This window comes from Arachis ipaensis, chromosome B7 (assembly GCF_059453495.1).
Source record: "Arachis ipaensis isolate K30076 ecotype BB chromosome B7, ASM5945349v1, whole genome shotgun sequence".
NCBI classification, from domain to species: domain Eukaryota; kingdom Viridiplantae; phylum Streptophyta; class Magnoliopsida; order Fabales; family Fabaceae; genus Arachis; species Arachis ipaensis.
Genome location: NC_142442.1, coordinates 24,418,368 through 24,432,648, shown reverse-complemented (window position 1 = coordinate 24,432,648; position 14,281 = coordinate 24,418,368). Strand labels below are relative to the sequence as shown.

Genomic DNA, 14,281 nt, shown 5'->3' with positions numbered 1-14,281 from the left:
TGAATTCTATGGTTTGAAAGTTTGTTTTGATTGAAAACTAGGTGAAAAAGTGACCTAAAAATCACTTAAGAAAACTATTTTTTGGTGGCTAAATCAAGAGGTAAGGTTTTGCTAATTTACTAATGGTTAATTGTGTTCTTGTTGCATGATTACTGGACTGATGTTTGATGCTTGAAATCGGATATTTATATGTTTGATTTTTGGTAAAAATTTGGTGATTTATAAGCTTGACAATTCGGTTTCATGGAGGAGCATGAAAATCGAACTATTTTAGTCTTAAATGTGGATGTTTCTAAGCTTGAATCTTGTGGAATTTCATGCGGTTTGGTGGCTGGAAGGTTACACTAAGAAATTGATAAAAATTAGTTATCGAAAAGCTTGAAAACGGGTTAAAAATCAAGTGAAAACCATGAAACAAACATGGTGGCTGTTTGGTTTTCTTGGTGAGTAAGAAACCAACAGCTGAAATTATTTTAAGGATATGAAAGTAATTAATTAAAAAATCAAAGATAAAAAGTAATTTCACAAGTTTAAGGGTATTTTGGGTATTAAAAAATTCAGAAATAAAATGAGAATTTTATAAAAAAAATATAGGAGTATTTTGGTCAAGATAAAAATATGTAGGGATATTTTAGTAATTATGTAAGAATATTGGGACAAAAATATAATTATTAAAAGTTTTGGAATCAAAATATAAATATATAAAAGTTCGGGGTTAAAATGTAATTATTAAAAGTTTAGGATTAAAATATAATTAAATAAAAGTTTTAATGATATAATATTAAAATATTATTATATTCATGGTAATATTAAAATATTAATAATACTATAATAATCAAAGGACAAAATGATAATTTTATCTAGGGACTACGGCACAAAATGGTAATTTTTAGAAGTCTTAGAAAGATAATTTAAAGCTCAAAATCTCATAATTTTTTCATAAAAGACCTAAAGTGAGATAAAAGAAGAAGGTAAAGATTAATTTAAGATATTAAAAGAGATTAGAGAAAGGACAAAGCCATCTAATATCCGGAAATAGAGATTGAGAACTGGTAACTGAAAGGAGTGGCTAAGAAAGTAAAATAGAGAAAAAAACTGAAAAAAGTTTACAAAAAAAAAAAATTAAAATATAAGTGGGGACGCATACAACTAAGAAATGTTTTCTAGAGGTACGCATATTCAAGTCAACTGATGTGGCTTCGACCATTAGACTTAAAGTCAACTGATATGACTTCAGCCATAAGACTGGTATGCAACTGATGCAACAGGAAAGCCATATCTAGGACTTGATCCTAGGTAATGTCGGGTTGTGGATAGTCAACCGAGACATAAGCTTATGGCCTGCATAGGACAGACATGCATCATACTTGGTTGCGCATCTTTCTCTGTTATGCTTTTGTATGAATGTATGCTTCTTTGTTTGTATTCTATTTTCTATATTCTTTGTGTGTTATTCTCTTGTATTTTCTGCTATACTTTGTTGTCTGGTAATAACAAAGGATTAATGAACTTAACTAACCACCCCGACCTTACTAAGAACCCCCAAGTTTGTATCCCAATCGTTTTCCCACAGATGGAGATGGGAGTCCTTTTCCATGAACTACTAAAGATCGTTTTGTACGAGGGTCCTGTTCTGGGTAGTCTTCTAAATTTAGGGCGAGCCTCGTTTCTGTTTGTCTATATTGTGAGACCGGCCGCTTTTTACACCCGTTTACCCCCCGACTTTAGTTTGGATCATCCGTACAAGTTTCCTCTAACGTGACTACATGATGGAGTACCAGTGGGTTGCCCAATGATGATGGGTGCTCGTGCAAAGGAATAGTAGATGATATTCTGCCTGTTGATAACGTCGAGCTTGGCCCGAGTTTTGGAGACCTAGAATATAGTTCCCTCGCTTTTGTAGTCTAGAGAGATTAGGTGACTATAGAGTCTAGGCTAGTTTCGGTGTCAACTTAGGGACTTCTTATATAGGTCAGGGCCTGAGAGGTTTAGTATATATATATATATATATTAACTAGCTACTTCTAGGGTGATATAACTAAGATCTGTCCACTGCTAAGGGTTGGATGACCGAGTACTATTGACCAATACGAGATGTATATATGTGTGTGGTTGTTTATAACTCCTTTATCTGTGTATGTTCTGTTTGTTAGACCAAACGTTTTCAAAAAAAAAAAATTACCCCGCAAAATAACTATGTTTTAACAACGAATCAGGCTCATATAATAAATAATAGTTAAAATTTAAGGGAAGCAAGTTATTAACGCTTAGCTTCTAGTGTGATCATGACATGTTAGAAGTTAGGTCATTACAATTTGGTATTAGAGCAGTTCATCCTTAGTAGAGCCTGGAGAGTGGAATGAATCATGCTTCATTGCATACTCTGCTATGTGTCTCATGCTGATAGGATATATCTGTGATATGTGTTGCATGATCGTCCTTGTGTATTCATTTTGGAAATGTTCACACTTGACTTGAACTATTAACACTGATCACGTTAATAATGATTGTATGGTGTAAACAGAACCACGATGAGTTCATGGAGACGGAGTGCTCGAGGAGTAAATTCTAGTGATAATCAGATGAGGAAAGAGAAAACCTTTATGGCCACAATGAACACTGTGGCTAAGGTTGTGCGAGAGGCAGCTGTAGCTGCTACTAGGGCCGTTGAGCGTATGGGAGTGAGGAACAGAAACGGTAACAAAGAGAATAACAAAAACGACAATGTTGATGTAGTGCAACCTGGCAAACCTATGACCGTTGCCACTTTTCTAAAATTGAATCTTCCAAAGTTCAAGGGGACTTGATGCACCACTATTTCGTGGTATATTTTGTACTTAATTGAGTGGATTTTATCCACTAAACTCACACTTACTCATATAATTCGCATGTTTTATATTTTCCTTCCTAATTCTGTGCTATGATTGAAAACATGCTTCTTTGGCCTTAAATTACTAATTTTAATCCTCTCTTATTACCATTCGATGCCTTGATATGTGTGTTAAGTGTTTTCAGGCTTTATAGGACAGGAATGGCTTAGAGGATGGAAAGAAAGTGTGCAAAAGTGGAAGGAACGCAAAAAATGAAGTTTTAAGAAGCTGGCAGCGACACGCACGCATGGACGACGCGCACGCATGCCTAGCGTAGAAGACGAGCGACACGTACGCGTGACTGATGCATACACGTGACAAGGAATTTTGCCAAATGACGCGCACGCATGACCTACGCGCACGCGTGACATGCACCATATGCAGAAACTTGCAGAAAGCGCTGCGAGCGATTTCTGGGCTCCTTTTTGGCCCAATTCCAAGCCCGAGAACACAGATTAGAGGCTACAAAGTGGGTGAATCACATTCATTCATTCACACAACTTTCATTCACATAATTTTAGGTTTTAGATGTAGTTTTCTAGAGAGAGAGAGGCTCTCTCCTCTCTCTAGGTTTTAGGATTATAGATTTAACTTTTCTTAATTTCAGATTTCTATTTTACTTTACTTTAGTTTTCTTCTACTCTCATTAGTTCTAGAACTTTAGTTTATTTATTTCTCTTGTTGGTTTGTTTATTTCCCTAATTTAACTTATGAACCTTTTATGTTAGATTCAATTTTCTATTTAATGCAATTTGAGGTATTTCATGTTTATTGTTCTTACTTTATTTGTTATCATTGATCTTGCAATTATTGGTTTTAGATCTTATATTCTATTATTACTTTTCTATACTTTTATTTTGTTCCTACCAAGTGTTTGATAAAATGCTTGGAAGGATGTTAGAGTAGGATTTTATGTTCTTGACTTGGGATGGTAACTTAGGAACTCTTGAGTTACTAATGTCCAAGTAATTGATGATTGGAGCCATTAACTCTAGTTCTCACTAATTGAATTGGTGGAGAGCTAGGACTTATGGACTTGGATTGATATAGCTCATTTAACTTTCCTTTACTACTAGTTAGAGGATGATTTAATGGGATTGATCCTTGCCAATTCTCATGTTGTGGTTAATGATAAGGATAGAGATCCTTGACCACCAAACCCTTGCCAAGACCTTTTCTTAATTATTGGTTTATTTTATTATCATTTACATTCCTTGTTCAACATTTAAAAACCCCAAAAATATACTTTTCCATAACCAATCATAAGCATACCTCCCTGCAATTCCTTGAGAGACGACCCGAGGTTTAAATACTTCGGTTTATTTTTAATTGGGTTTGCTTTAGTAACAAACAAGTTTTTGTACGAAAGGATTTTGTTGGTTTAGAAACTATACTAGCAACGAAAATTTATTGTGAATTCTTTACTAGCAAAAATCCGTTTGTCAGGACTATTGTTGTGACTGAAGCTGATAACTGGTTCCAAGGCGTTGAGAGGTTGCTGCGAGCACAGCATGTAGAGTTTGCAACTTATATGCTAGAAGGGGGAGTTGATTATTAGTGGCAGGGATACACCGACAACTGCAACAAGATGAGAGTGAAATTTCTTGGGATGTTTTTAAGGAAGAGTTTTATAAGAAGTACTTCCTTAGGTCAATTCGTGATGTTAGGAAAATGAAACTGATGCAGTTGATACAGGGAGACATGTTTGTTGATGAGTACACCTGAAAATTTAAATTTATTAATAAATTATGAAGACCTATACGAACATCCAAAAAATATGAAGAAATATTAAATGGAGATGACAACAAAGGTTAATTTTAAAGGCATGGTTGGATATCGTAAGTCGAATTTGCTTTGAAGTTGTTGGTATAAGAATACGTTTATGTGGTTGCATTAGGTAAGGATGGAAAGGTAATATAGGGATGAATTGTTTTGATTGTTATGTTAGTCATGTAGTGAATAATTCTTAAGTTTTAGGATTTAGGATTTAAGTTTTAGTGTTGAGGGGTTTAGGATTTAAAATTTTGGGTTTATGGGTTGTGATTTAGGGTGATAGGGTTATGACTTAGGGTTTTTTATTTTAAATTTTGGGATTTAAGATTAAGAGTATATAATTTAGAATTTAGTGTTTAGGGTTTAGAATTTAGGATTCATTATACACTCATGCCTTTTCCAATGTGTCATAAGTTCCACCACGACAAATAACATCTATAAATATTCATTTATTTTTCTTAGTCCCATTTTTTTGTTGAACTCTTTTTTTCTAACAAATTTATCACTTAACTATTTTAATTACAAAAAAAGCATTTTTATCTCTGTACACTACTAACAGTCCAAATTTATTCATATATTTTAACTATTTCGCCCAATCCAAATGAAATCCAACCTTTTAAGTCCACTCTAAAATTAACACAAGTTCACCAGGGTTTTGTATAAAATAATATATTTTAATATAAATTTATTTTCATACTCAATTAATGATCATGTGTTAATAGTCCTCTTATCATCTGTCATCATGCTTATTTTTCAGATAAATCGTCTGAATTATGAGACCTACAATCAGTGGCAGAGCTTGAAACAAAATTTTGGGAGGGCCAAAAATTTAATATAAAAATTTAAGGTCAAACTCATCTGATACAACTCTTTGAATTTTTTAAGGTTGTATCTCACTTTCTTCGTGATTCATTAAAGTAGAAGAACTATTTATAGGTGTTGACATTGTAGAAGTTATATGTTTTCCTTCTTGAATATTAGTCTTCCTCTTAAAAAATGCATCAATTCTTTGATTTTTCGTCATTATTTTGTACAAAAATTTGAATATATATCCTGTAAAATATATAAAAAAATTAGAAGGATAAATATTAAAATTTATAATATTTATTGATTTTTTTATCAATTTATAAAAATATAATAATATCAATATTTATTGAATATTCTAATATTTTTTATCATATAAAAAATTAAATTAAATAAACAGTAATATATAAAATAATATTAAATTAAATAAATAAAAAATACCTAATTTTAGAATGAGAAGCAAAATTATAGTAAAAGTATGATATAGGAATTGAACTTAAGTATCTTAAATTATAGTAAAATATTTGAACCAACTAAATTACTATTTATTTTTTGAAGAATTACTACTAATTTTTTTATAACAAATTTGGGAGGCCATGACCCCATTGCCCTAGTTAAGCTCCGCCACTGTCTACAATTGTAAAATGCTGACACCAGCTACAACGGCTATGCGATATCTAGGAACATGTATTGCCTTTTGATGCATGATCATCATTTAATAGTTTCCTAGTTATTAATATTATGTTAATAAAGATAGTGATTGATCGCAATTTCTCTTGTGTTTTAATCAAGATACTTTGAGTGTTCTACTTTATGTGTTTTGCAGAAGATCGTTGAAGATTTTGTTAATAATTGAGGCAAACTCAGAAAGCTACTCAATTCAAAGAAGAAGCAGAAACAGAAAATAAGAAAGATTTTATTAATAACAGAGACACGGAACATTGCCACGCCAACCCCACGCCCACTTCATACAACACCAAGAGTGTGTGAGACGTGGCATACTCGACCATATCCCAGTAACCCCCAAGCCTTCCTCCATCACACGTGTGGGACGTGGGTCAGGCCCACTCCACGCCCAAACTTCCAGGCTCGAAGACGTCCCACTTGGGGCATGCTCAGACACACCAACTTCTCCACCCTCGCACCCAGGCTCGAAGGCGTGGGATGTGGCCCACGCCAAGTCTTCTTCTCATTGCTAACGTGGAATGTCTTCCACGCCATCCTTCACTCTAATTTTAAAGACATTCCACATAAAATATGCCATGTTTATTATGAGACCCAAAATTTTTAAAAAATTAGATTATAATATTTATTTATAATTAAAAAAAATTATTTAATTATCTCTAATTTTATAATCTAAATATTTATTTAAAAATAATTTATAAACTTATGAATAAATAATATTTTTTTTAAAGATAATTTTATTAGATTAAAATTAGTTTTCTACTCCTATTCTTATTAAAAATTATCAATCTACCCTCACCCTCCTCCCCAAATCAAAACCATAACCCTAACTATACACAAAACACACAACCGAGAGAGAGGAGAGAAACAGAGGAAGAAGAACGTCGCCGATAGAGAGGGAGGTTGCCGCCGCCGCCAAACCAACGAGCCAACCCATTGCCATAAACTTTTTGTCCGTCGAGCCACCATCACCGTCGTTGTCGCTGGGAAGGAGGAAGAAGACGCGCGAGAGAGAGAGCGCCGTCCAGCCATGTGTCGCCGCCACTGGAGAGTATCACCTTCGCCATTGTTGAGGGAGCAGAAAGAGCTCGAGAGAGGGAGTCAAAATGCGAGAAGGAAGGAGGCCGCCGACGTCGCGCTCCGCTGCTGCCGTGAGAAGCCGCCGCTATCACCGTCGCGGGCGTGGGGACCGTCGCCATCGTCGAACTAAGCTGAGGGAGAGGAAAACGCGATGGAAGGGGAGCCGTATGCCACCGCCATTGCTGCAGCCGCGCCACCGCGCCTCTGTCGCCGGAAAACGGCACTGTGGTCGCTGGGAAACGCTACCGGAACTGGCTGAGTTAGCGCTACTGCCGCTGGTAAGGGTGTTCTTGCTTCTGGTTTCCATTCTTTTGATTTTCGGGATGTTGTTGTCACTGCGTTATTGCTGCAGTTACCGCTGAGGTTTTTCGTCATCACTGAGCTGCTGTTCCACCCCGCCCTAGTTTTCATTGCTTTTGGCAGGTTCTGTTCCTGTCGGTGAGGGCCATCGGGGCTGTTGCTGCTCCATTCCTTTTGTTCCTTTTAGATTACAGTAAGTATTTCTATTTCGAAACCCTCGCTATTAGTGTTCTGTTATAATTTGTTGAAGATTTTGAGGTATTTGATGTCGTAGGATGAGTACCATTATTGCATGCTATGTTTGTGGGTGTTACTAGAATATGGTATACGAGACATAAGCTCTACCTCCTCAGTTTTTTGACAGTTCTTTGAGGATAACTTAAGATGGGTAGCTAACGAAGCTCCAACCAATTTAGCTTGATCCGTATTTAAGCATTGTAACACTTTTGTAATGTAACTTTGTTATTTTAACACAACCTACCACAATGCTTCTCCTTATGAATCTCCATTCCCATCATTTTTTTTTTGTTGTAGGCAAGTCCTTTATCTCAAATTCTTTTTTCAACTGAACTTTCAACATACTAATTTCATCTTTGTCATTAGCTGCAATTAACTTATCATCAGCATACGACAATAGATGAATTTGCAAACCATCTTGAAGCTCCTTAGAATAGATGCAGTTATCATATTAGATTCTATTATCTTAGGTATTGCTTCAATTTATACAGTGACTTCTTCAGCAAGCAAACATGATCTTTCTTCTCAGGATCTATAAATCTTTCCAACTGATTCATATAGATCGTTTTTACATCAAGATGTTCGAGCTCTAGGTCAAACATATATATAGAAGCTAGTAGGACTTGAATAGTGTTACGCTTCACAAATAGGAGAGAATATTTCATAGAAGTCAAGATCCTCGTTTTGAGTATAGCCTTTTGCTTCTAGTTTTTTCTTGCAGCTTCAATCCAAGAATTTTTTACTTTTTTTTAAAGACCCATTTGTAATCAATCGCTCTTTCTCGTTAAGAAGTTTCACCAGTTTTCATGTTTAATTTTTGTAAAGAGATTCAAGTTTCACATCCATTGCAATAGCCAATGCATAGGCTATAGGAACTACCTCTGCTGGATCAAATGCATAAGATACATAATCCACATAACTTCGAGGTTTTTGGATTTGTCTTTTTTCTCTGTCAGTTGCAATATTGTATCTTTCTTATTTTCTAATTTCTTCACCTGTATTTCTACCATCTAATTCATCTTGTTGTTCTACTTTAAGTTGAGCAGCACTTGAAGTACTAGGTTGATTTTCTTTTTCTTGCTTTAACGTCCCACCATCAATTTCTAACTAAACCTGCTTATGGAAGCCATGATCTATATCTACATGATAATGAACTTAGGGAACCTACTTTCTCTATACACCACAATTTGTAGCCTTACTTTCACCACTCGTGCATATTCTAGAAATATACATTTATTTGCACTCGCCGCAAGTTCACCAACACTCGTATGGGCATACGTAGTGAAACCAAATATCTTTAAATCTAAATAACTTATAGGTTGACTGGATCATACTTCTTGTGGAATTTTTAAATCGATTACAGTTGATTGAGATCGAGTTTCTCGGTAAACGGCTATATTGATCACCTCAATCTAAAATGATTTGGGAAGACCAACATTGATTCTCATGCATCGTGTTCACTTCAGAGGTGTTCTATTCATCCATTCCGTAATTCCATTCTGCTGTGGTGTTCTAGGCAGTACAGTACGGTGCCTCACTGTATTAGTATTTCTGCAGAACTCAGCAAATTCTTGACTACAAACACTCTGCCATTGTCGGTTCTGCGTCTCTTAACTGATCGTCCAGTTTGTTTCTCGAGCATGATCTTCCATTGCTTGAATTTACCAAACGCTTCATCTTTTTTCTTCAGGAAATAAACCCATATTTTTTTGGAATAATCATCTATCAATGAGAGAAAATAATGAGCTCCACCTAACGAGTTAACAGGGACAGGAGCCAAATGTCTAAGAGGACATACTCCAATATTCTCTTGCTATTGTATTTACCAGAATTGAACTTCACTTGTTTTTGTTTTTTGAAGACACAGTTTTCACATAATTACAACTCTTTATATCTTTTACCAAGTCTTTACTAACAAGTATGGACATTCCTTTCTCATTCATGTCACCAATCTTTATATGGCACGGTTGTATAGCATCATTATTGCCTTTTTTTAAAGGATAGAACAATACAATTTTCAATGACTCTTTTTTTTACAATGGATAAATCCCACCATGAAAGTTTTTTTTTTCATTACCACCATTGAGCCTTTCAATACTTTCATGAAATAACATTCTCACCAATAAATTTGTAATCTTTTTTGACAAAGGCATTTAATGAAATGAGGTCTCTAATTCTAATGTGTCATGAATAAATCAAAACTGATATCATCATCTAATTCTATTTGCACCTCTCCTTCAGCTACAACTGGAATAAATATGCTATCCTCTAGCCTTGATCTTTACTTTCTTATTTTTGTAGGAGGTAAAAAAAGTATCTATTAAGCGTCAGAGTGAAAGATGCATCATAATTCATAATCCAATATTAGCATCACTGTCAATTAATCTTTCCAACGGACTTCTACAACGTGCTGAAATTTGCATGGCAGATTTAGATTTTTTCATATGAAATCTTGTCAATGGGAAGTACTAAATAAATGTATATCGAGAATCCATTAATCAAACAAGGTATATCTTCTAATCAATATATTAAAGCTTTACGTCCAAGCAAAATCCTTATCCAAGTCTATCCAGTTGTTGTAACGTTTCAAATCACGTGCTTTCAAATTTACACACGTAGATTTTTCTTCTTTCCTTCTTCTTCTCCTCCTCTTTTTTCTCCTTCTCTTAGAAATTATCAATTCAATTCAGCACACCTGCGTCTATTCAATTCAAAGCAAATTCAATTCAATTCATAATGAATTGAACATGTTATTAAAGTGAAACAATTGTATAGTACTAAATGAATGGAAGATTATTCATTATATAAAATCAAATTCAAAACAACTTTTTGCATAATGAACCGAATACGTTATTAAGGTGAAACAATTTTATAGTACTTAATGAACGGAACATTATCCATTATATAAAATCAAATTCAAAACAGTTTTATGCATAATGAACCGAACACGTTATTAATGTTAAACAATTGTATAGTACTAAATGACCGGAACATTATCCATTATATAAAATCAAATTCAGAACACCTGTGTCTACAATTTAGAGATTATCAATTCAATTCAAAACACCTGCGTCCATTCAATTCAATTCAATTCATAATGAAGTATAGTACTAAATGAACGGAACATTATCCATTATATAAAATCAAATTCAAAACAACTTTTTGCATAATGAACCGAACACGTTATTAAGGTGAAACAATTGTATAATACTAAATGAACGGAATATTATTCATTATATAAAATTAAATTAAAAACACCTATGTCTACAATTTAGAGATTATCAATTCAATTCAATTCAGAACACATGCGTCCATTTAATTCAATTTAGCAATTACATTCCGAGGAGGAGGTATGCGTGAATTTGAAAGAAGAAGAAGAGGACGTATGCGTGAAGCGCGGGAGAGGAGAAGAAGAAAAAGTGCGTATAATAACGCTCTTTTAATGAGAGTGATTTTTGTTGGTGTTGGATCTATTTAGATAAATTTGAATAAAAAAATACTTGGATATGTAGGATTATTCTTCGCTAATTACTCTGAAGCCAAAAACCTAAAAGAATACTATCATGAGGACGAAGCATCACACATCAAACGAATATAACTAGAAAATTTATGAGTATTCAATTAATATTACCTAACTCTTGGTCTTTTATTTTTTCTTTAAATCCTCAATATTAAATTATAAATTTTGTATCTGAAATAATCCTAAATTATAATTTTAAACCTTTTAAAATAATGAAGGTATCAAAAATAATTTTATAAAAGAAATTAAGTTATTTTGAATAATGACCACTCGAATAAGAACTTTTGTTGGTTCCAAGGATTAGTAATTGGTTGACCAAGACTGCACAAGTAATTAAAGTGAAAGATATATATATATATATATGTTGAAACTTGAATTCTGGCACTTAATTAATTTGATTTTTATTTTAGGAAAAAATTAAATGTGTCGTGTTTTTTTTTTTTTTTTTTTTGGACTGGAATTATAAATATGTTCTAAATTGTGGACAGTAAATAAGCATACCCAAACTTACATATTTACATGAACTTTGTTCAAATCCAAGGTTGATTTTTAATTTTCAATTTTCATAGAAAAGATAAAAACAAATTCCAAAAGAAAATTTTGTTTCACGAAAAAATGTGTTAACTTAGACTTGATCCAGTAAATTTTTACTTTTTTTAAAATAATTTATAAAAGCTAACTTTTAAAAGATAATTTTTTAAAAGTTATAATATTTATATTCAGTAAATTAAATTAAAAAATAATTTTTAATATACACAAATAATAATAAATGTGTTCGATAAAATAACTTTTAAAATTAAAAAATATTATAATAGACATTAATAAAAGAATTAAATTTAAATATTAATTATGCATAATATTATATTAAATTTTAATTTTAATAAGTATAATACATTTTTAAAAAGCTCTACTTTAAATACTTTTAAAAGTATTCATATTTTTAAAAAATTACAAGTATAAATACATAGTCTTTTTATTTAACAAATGCAAAATGAAAAATGTATGCTTTTCAAAAACATAAATATACACCTCTTTAAAAGGTTTTATCAAACAAAATCTTGTTATCAGCCAAGTTGCCGATTTGGTTGGAGAGAGTTGCCTGTCAAGTGCCAAACTGCTTCTTTCACGAGATACAAAATAGTATACGTATCGTGAGAATATCAGACTAGTGAAAATTTCTGTAAATCTTGAAAAAAAAAAAAAACATTACCTGAGGTATTGTAGCATGCATGAGAAAATTAAGAGGATCGTGAAAGAAAAAAATCGATTCATGTATGTTTGGTTTAATGTTTAGAATGATGAACGCATGTTTAAATGTTTTGAATGTTGGACCAAACTTGTTTGGATGCTTTTTTTTAATGGCAAATGACTAAAATAAATCATTTGGGTCTCAAATTTATCGAAATACAACTTTTGCATATTGCATATGTAAATGCAATTTTTCACTAAACTATATAAACCACGAGAGGGGTCCCACAGATTCTAAATATACATAAACCGCTACACCCCTCCAGTGGTTTATGTTGAGATGCAAAATGGCTAGAAACCGCGACAGGAGTCTCGCGGGTTTTGTGCAAATGTCAAACGTGCATAAACTGCGACAGGGGTCCAGCAGTTTATGCTTGCACCAAATTCGCCTATATATACCAACAAGGAGCGAGTGGTGTGATGGTAAATGGTCATTTTCATACCTTCACAAATGGATAGTGAAGAGAGTTTTTTGGTTCTAGCCCATTGCTCTAGAAAAAAAAAAATAAAAGGCACGGTGTTAAGTTTACTGATAAAGAACCGGTGAGTGTTTTTATCCGGTCAACAAATACTTTGTTAGAGCTAAAGACGAGTATATTGCAAAAGGCAGGGTTGTGTGGGGCCAAGTAAGAAGGTATTCTACAAGATTGTGATTGCGGTTGTGTCAACTAGTGTGCAGTATGAAACATTTATGATAGGATCGGACGAAGACATGCATGTTTTGTTTCATTGTCGGCACAGTTTTTCAGAGGTGAGAATACAAGAGTTGTATGCCAAGTTGGAAGATGGTGTCGACAGTTCCGGGGCATCAGCGCCAAATCCTCACTCGACCGACGGTTGGGGGTGCTTCTACCTCGATGCCTGTCGTTGCACCTGGTTGTTTGTTGGCTGAACCTCCATTTGTTCTAGCTGGGTTAGCTAGGTCACCCGGTTTGATTCCCGGTCTTTTAGGTGACGATGAACCGGATCGGGTTGAAAATGCAATGCGAGAGGATGATTCAGACGATGAGACAGATCATATATTAGGGGACAGTGCGAGGATACTCCTAGGAACCCACCAGCACGTCAGGAGCCATCCAGTTCTGGGTCCCACCAACACCCGCCACATTTTTCAACGTTGAACTTGGAAGCCATCGGCCAGCAACCGGACATAAATACCACCTTCGGAGGTCAAGGATTACACGAGGGAAATCCTTCTGGGGAATTTCAGATTAGCCAATCATTCCAGACTAAGGAGGAAGCTGTGTTGAGTGTTAAGGAATAGCATCCGTCGTGGAGTTGAGTATCGAGTGATGGAGTCAGATCATCTGAAGTTTTAATGGGAGATGCAAGGAGTTCGAGAATGACTACACGTGGATGATTCGCATCACACTTCAGCAGCGTAAGGGTAATTGGGAGGTTAGAAGGTACAACGGACCTTACACTTGCTTGGCCACTTCGATTTCAAGTGACCACTGACAGCTCGATCACCACGTCATTTGTGCGAGGATCTTTTTGTTGGTTAGGACGGATGCAGCAGTTACGATAAAGGTGTTGCAAGAAGCTACCGAGGAAACCTATGGATGCAAGCCTAGTTATAGAAAGGTGCAGATGGCAAAAGAAGGCAGTTGCACAGATCTACGGAGATTGGAAAGAGTCCTATACCGAGTTGCCCCGTTGGATCCTTGGTGTGCAAGCCATGATGGACGGAACCATGGCATTGTTGAAGACTTCTCTGGTACGTGTAGGTGATAAGGTTGATGAGTCTATGGAGTACTTTCATCGT

At 34.4% G+C, this 14,281-nt stretch overlaps 1 protein-coding gene across 2 annotated transcripts; it reads left to right on the top strand.

The window, feature by feature from the left end:
• Positions 1–6,943: 6,943 nt before the first annotated feature.
• Positions 6,944–10,308, top strand: LOC107608211 (uncharacterized). Of its 2 annotated transcripts, XR_001612764.3 has the most exons (3): positions 6,944–7,489; positions 7,564–7,704; positions 10,050–10,308. XR_001612764.3 is itself a non-coding variant. In XM_016310071.3 (2 exons), exons 1-2 carry the CDS (start codon positions 7,238–7,240, stop codon positions 7,651–7,653), a joined length of 342 nt encoding a protein of 113 aa, XP_016165557.1. In that variant the 5' UTR covers positions 6,944–7,237; the 3' UTR covers positions 7,654–8,805. The 2 variants fall into 2 exon arrangements, 1 of the variants encoding a protein (XP_016165557.1); XM_016310071.3 differs by lacking the exon at positions 10,050–10,308 and having other exon boundaries at positions 7,564–8,805.
• The last annotated feature ends 3,973 nt before the right edge of the window (positions 10,309–14,281 follow it).

Excerpts from the sequence above, each read along its gene's own strand:
- LOC107608211 (XM_016310071.3), top strand. The coding sequence starts at position 7,238 with ATGCGAGAAGGAAGGAGGCCGCCGACGTCGCGCTCCGCTGCTGCCGTG. Across the intron at positions 7,490-7,563 it reads AGTTAGCGCTACTGCCGCTG|TTACCGCTGAGGTTTTTCGT; the intron begins GTAAGGGTGTTC and ends TTATTGCTGCAG.